The 5481-nt window shown below is 35.6% G+C and overlaps 2 protein-coding genes across 2 annotated transcripts in view; both read left to right on the top strand.

Moving 5' to 3' along the window:
• The window catches only part of LOC100185106 (RUN domain-containing protein 1), a 10838-nt gene extending 8328 nt beyond the window's left edge, over positions 1-2510 (top strand). Inside the window, exon 13 of the mRNA XM_002122337.5 lies at positions 661-2510. Coding sequence (XP_002122373.3) covers positions 661-884 — 224 coding nt within the window. The 3' untranslated portion in view covers positions 885-2510. The remainder of the gene's footprint in view (positions 1-660) is intronic.
• A 685-nt stretch (positions 2511-3195) lies between these two features.
• LOC100179348 (peptidyl-prolyl cis-trans isomerase B-like) lies at positions 3196-5288 on the top strand. Its single transcript, XM_002123122.4, has 4 exons — positions 3196-3765; positions 4014-4245; positions 4535-4651; positions 4935-5288. Exons 1-4 carry the CDS (start codon positions 3577-3579, stop codon positions 5153-5155), a joined length of 759 nt encoding a protein of 252 aa, XP_002123158.1. The 5' UTR covers positions 3196-3576; the 3' UTR covers positions 5156-5288.
• The last annotated feature ends 193 nt before the right edge of the window (positions 5289-5481 follow it).

The raw sequence follows: 5481 nt of genomic DNA on the forward strand, positions 1-5481 counted from the left end.
GTGATTCTATATAATGTATATATGGGGTGGTGATTGTATATAATGTATAATGGGGTGGTGATTGTATTTAATGTATATTATTGGGTGGTGATTCTATATAATGTATATTATTGGGTGGTGATTGTATATAATGTATAATGGGGTGGTGATTGTATTTAATGTATATTATTGGGTGGTGATTCTATATAATGTATATTATTGGGTGGTGATTGTATATAATGTATAATGGGGTGGTGATTGTATTTAATGTATATTAGCATTTATCGGGTGATTGTTTCCTGTTCATATTTGCCACTGCTTATCTACCTTATTATAAACAGACTTTTTTGATAAATGTTGTACTGGTTATTTCATGGATTATATATCAAGATATTTTTATTAAGGTGACTCTTACTCCTTAGATGCAAGACACTGCTTACTAATCTTATAAACAGGGCTACCCTACTGTCCATATTTCTAGGATTTTTTTGATAAATGTTTGTTCATTTTTAGGGGAAAATGATGGTTTTTCAGTTGTGAACACCTGTTTCAAAAGTTGGGTGACAAGACAAATCTCCCCATGCACTCCTAATGCCTCTAGTGGTAGCTCTGCTTATAAGGGTTGGGACAAGTAATGTGTTGGGGATATTTATCTTTTAAATTATATTTAACTTTCCACAGCATTGATATGCCTTGGTTTAAATGCTGGTCGCTTATCAAGATGGATTCGTCTCATTTCCCGAGTCCCAAGCATCATATCAAAACATTACAGTGATGCCAGTTATGTTGCACGCACTGGTATGGAAGGGATGGTAACAGTGTTGACCAAACTTGACACAATCGCATTTGACCTGCCAGTAGACGTCGCTGTTAGACCGTTCAAAAATATGCGCGATGCTTTTTAGGGTGGTTTGTTTTTTGTTCTATATGGGTGAGGTTATAGGACAAGGCCTGCCAGCGAACTGGTTTATATTATGGTAAAGTCAAAAATAACATGGCTACAAACTTTTTTTTTACATCCTTTTTACTTTAAACACTTATTAAACACATTAGGAAAAGCATTAAATAATGTCATAAACTTTTTTATTTTAATAAAACACGGATGTGCTTACAAATTTAGTATAACTCTCCACCATTTAAATGCATTTTATTTTGGCCAGATTTATTTAAATTCTTGTTGCCAGGCACAGGCAAGGTACATTCTGCATTCTATATTTTGGGCTCATTCACAGTAAAACACCACTCAAAACAAATACCTATATTTTCACACCTAATGTATCATATGAATATGACACTTTTTAGAGTGTTACGTACTTTCAGATAGGTGATTAAATAGAAGGGAATAACAAAGGCACAATTGCAAAATTAATTCGATAGAAAAAATCATTAAAAAAAAAGAGTCTATAAAACACCACACATATGACTGACAATGAAAATATGGTGCAATCAATTTAAATTAGTTGAATGGTGGGTATAAATAATACCAGCCATATAACAATGTTATCCCATGTGTACGTATTGCCAAATCTGAAATGGTCTGTAGTTACACATGCCTTGCTTATGTTCTGTATACTGCATCGTGTATAGATAACTTATTTGTTTGTTTTTATGCTCAAACAAAAACTTTAAGTGTATTGAAACAATTTGAATGTGGTTGTGGTAATTGCGATTCAAAGCCTAGGTTTTATTTAAATTACTTTGTTTTCCTAATTAACTTATACTTCCAAAAGCTCTGAACTTAAAACTATGCCCCTGGTTTTAAAAAAAATAATGTATTCGATTGGGTGATTCTGTTATCCAATCAAATGATTGAAGTTAATATTTTTAACCAACCACAAATCTTGTATGGTTCACGCCCACTTTTTAGCAGCCAATCAAAATGTTTGAATGCTTCAATAGAACTTGCCCTAACTTTGCACCAAATGTTCCAGTTATTTTGAACGTATTTTTGCACAGAATATTTTCCTACCTTTGTATAAAAGCACATGCCCTAAAATGTACAAAAATCTCTTCAGAAAACTTCCAAAAACTATTTAAAACAAAAGTTAACATAAATTAACATAGAATCTTAACATGTTCATAGACATTAGGACCACCCACACTCATATTTTTATAGTTTTTATTCGCTTTATGTTTCCTCGTGTTTTTATCAATGTAACTTACTCACATATATTGTTGTATATAAGTTTATAAACAGGTAAAGGTACGAATAATAGAAATAGCATTGTATATATTATCATATCTATGTTGGTGCAAATTGAATGTGCATTATAGCCCATTATCCGAATACATTTCGTGCAATACTTTACTCCAGCACTTCGTAACGCAACTTTTCAATCTTTTCAATTTCCAAATCCCAATTTCAACTCAAAAAATCATTTTCCAATTTTTCCTGTTATTGTAAAGTTGTTGGATTTTGTTCAAACTGTTAATTTTGTTCCTTAGTCGTCTCTTCTTCACTCGTTTGTGACGTCATTTTTTTGTGACGTATTTTGCATTAGTCTTCAATACAGGTGGTGATATCGATATGACGTAATGTGCTGTCCGTCACGTATTTACTGGGTCTGCGCATTAGACGTATAGTAGGATGGGGGAAGATTGGACACCTTTTCATTCTATTTTCTCGTACATTTTGGTAGTGAACAAAGAACAATCAAAGGATTATAAAACCTTGTCCTCGCGACTTTCATAAACCGTAGTTAATTGTTTAAAACACGACCAGGATATTGATATATTTTGTGCTAAAGGTGTCTCATCTTCCCTCACCCCACTATATATAACAAAATATTTACTGGCAGTTGCCCCAACCCAGTGTTACCGTATGGCGTTGGGTTGTCTTGGTTAGCCATACACCAAAAAAGTCAAATATTAGTTACCCACAACTATTTATATGCTTGGTGACTCGTAAGCGGGCATGACATAAACGTTACTGTTATTTTTAGTTCGAGTACGAAAGCGATAATCAAGATAATTAAACCAGAGATAAGAAGGGAAATTCGCAACGAAATAAGAGTCATTAAAAACATAGGTAAAAACTGCTCAATGAAAAGTTCCAAATAAAAAAATTAGGATTAAACAGTCACGTGGCTCTATGATGCGTGACCGGTTAAGTACGTCATAGTTGCGATACTTCAAAAATCGATACTTTTTCGTATACGACACATTCAACATTGTTTCCAAGTGTTACGTGTAAGAGATTATTTTATTAATTGAATAACAACAGCGTCAACCAATGGGAAGCCAACACACCGAGTTATTGAACGACGATTTATTGAAGGGTTAGATCAGCGATTTTGTTCCAGTTAGTACCAGAGTCGAGCGAAAATCCGATGAATAAACGCATTTATTACTATGGTGCCAGGGCAACAACAGTCTTTATAACACAGGTGTTTTGTTTGATACACCGTTTGCATGCATTAGCAACCACATTTGTAACTTTGTCAGTGATGTTTTTAGGGTGTTATGTAGCAGTCTTTACATATATTTGAAATAAATTCGCAGCAGAATTTGTGTAAGATTTCGGGTGTGAACCATGGAACATTTTACGTTGACAGACAGATAATTAGGAAATAACGTTTTACAACTAACACTAAAAATATGAAAATTTTTGGAACACTATTTTTTGCGTTTCTTCTGTTCTGTTGCGTCGAGTCCGGTGACGTATCTGCTGACGTCAAAGGCGATGACGTCACGATAGAGGTGGAAAAGAAAGAAAAGAAAGTTGAATTGTCGGTTGACATCCTAAAGAATGATACAGATGAAAAACTACCCGACACGATTACTATAGTAAGCGTGATCGTAATTGTTATACGACAGAGCTTCTGATCTAGGTTTGGGTTCAACAGCTTATTCTCGTAGGTTTTTGTAGCCAATTACATACAAATGCCAGATTACACTCCATTCTACGTATAAGGTCCTACAGTGTGTGGCATGAACGAAGATTTTAGAAAAAAGTTGTTCCATTAACCTACACGCCTAACCCATATTAAGTATGGCTTAGATTACAGTTCGCTACAAACTTTTATTTTACATAGAACGGCAAGGAGATTCCAATTGAACGAGCCGATCGAACCATCACGTCCAAAGTTACATTGGAAATAACTTTCGGACAAGAAGCGATCGGGAATATCACGTTCGGTCTTTTTGGTAGAACTTGCCCCAAAACTGTTCGTAACTTCGTAACGCTGGCGAACCCGAACCGTCCAACAGGGGAAGGTTATAAAGGAAGTAAATTGCATCGTATTGTGCGGGGATTTGCTTTCCAAGGTATAAAGAGTTGCTTTGCATTGGTTTTTATAGCAGATAGTAGGGTTGGGGGAAGACTTTTATCGCCTAATATTAAACAGTTAACAACTTTTATGGGAGTCGTGAGGATACATATAATACTTAATTATGTTCTTTGTTTACTACCAAATGGGACAAGAAAATATATTGAAAAGTATCCCATCTTCCCCCACCCTACTATATTGTTTTCCTTGGGTTTCCAAAAAACACCTACAAGATATATTGATTCGAACCGTCTCTAACACACCAATACACAAACATACTTTCATAGGTGGAGATTTCTTGAACAACGATGGTAGTGGAGGTTGGAGTATTTACGGAAGGTATTTCCGAGACGAAAACTTTGCAATCAAACATTTTCCATTTTGTCTCTCTATGGCAAACTCAGGTAATAATTTTCAAAATACAACGGCAATTGATCAAACCTATAATCAACCCTTATAGGTTGTCTAAACTGTCAGTCATACGTTACCAAAAATTCTCCCTAAAATTAATTACCAACAAAACTCACATGGTAACTCGTAAGCAAGCACGAGGTATATGAAACAGCACACCAGTGTTATAACGACTATCTTTGCCTCCCCAGGCGAGGGAAAATAAGTTACATTTCTTCATTCCTTTACATTGTTGCCCGGCCATAAAATGATTTACATTCGTTCATACACTTCCAGGGCCGAACACAAACGCATCCCAATTCTTTGTGCCTGTGATCCGCACGTCATGGTTGGATGGTAAGCACGTGGTCTTCGGGCAAATCATCTCCGGGCACAGAACAGCCAAGAAAATCAACGAAGTCAAATGTAACAGCTACGATCGCCCATACAGACAAGTATGGATCTCAAATACATGGACCGAAGTCTACAAGAAGAACCAGATCAAATCCGAACTATAAGTGATGTCTAGATTCTTGTTTTAAAACGAAGAATAATTTGAATTCGAAAGTGGTAGTGAAAATATAGAATTGAATACAAATTTAACCTGTACACGTTTAGATGTATATTTACGAATAAAGATGAAGTGCTGGGTAATACAAAGAGTGGGGATTGAGAACAGCCGTATATATTCCCATGCGTACTAAGCCTATGTTGTATGGGGCCATATGGTTTAGCTTAGTTTAATAAAGATGCCGTATTATTAAACTAGGTCCGGCGCCGTGGCGTAGTAGTTAGCGCGCCTGCATGTAANCCAGAGGTAATGGGTTTAAGGCTCGTCGCTGCT

The sequence above is a fragment of the Ciona intestinalis genome, chromosome 9 (assembly GCF_000224145.3).
Source record: "Ciona intestinalis chromosome 9, KH, whole genome shotgun sequence".
In the NCBI taxonomy this organism is placed as follows: domain Eukaryota; kingdom Metazoa; phylum Chordata; class Ascidiacea; order Phlebobranchia; family Cionidae; genus Ciona; species Ciona intestinalis.

Bases quoted from the DNA above. Each gene is read 5' to 3' on its own strand.
- LOC100179348 (XM_002123122.4), top strand. From the start codon at position 3,577: ATGAAAATTTTTGGAACACTATTTTTTGCGTTTCTTCTGTTCTGTTGC. The intron at 3,766-4,013 runs GTAAGCGTGATC...TATTTTACATAG, and splicing joins TACCCGACACGATTACTATA to AACGGCAAGGAGATTCCAAT. The intron at 4,246-4,534 runs GTATAAAGAGTT...ATACTTTCATAG, and splicing joins GCGGGGATTTGCTTTCCAAG to GTGGAGATTTCTTGAACAAC.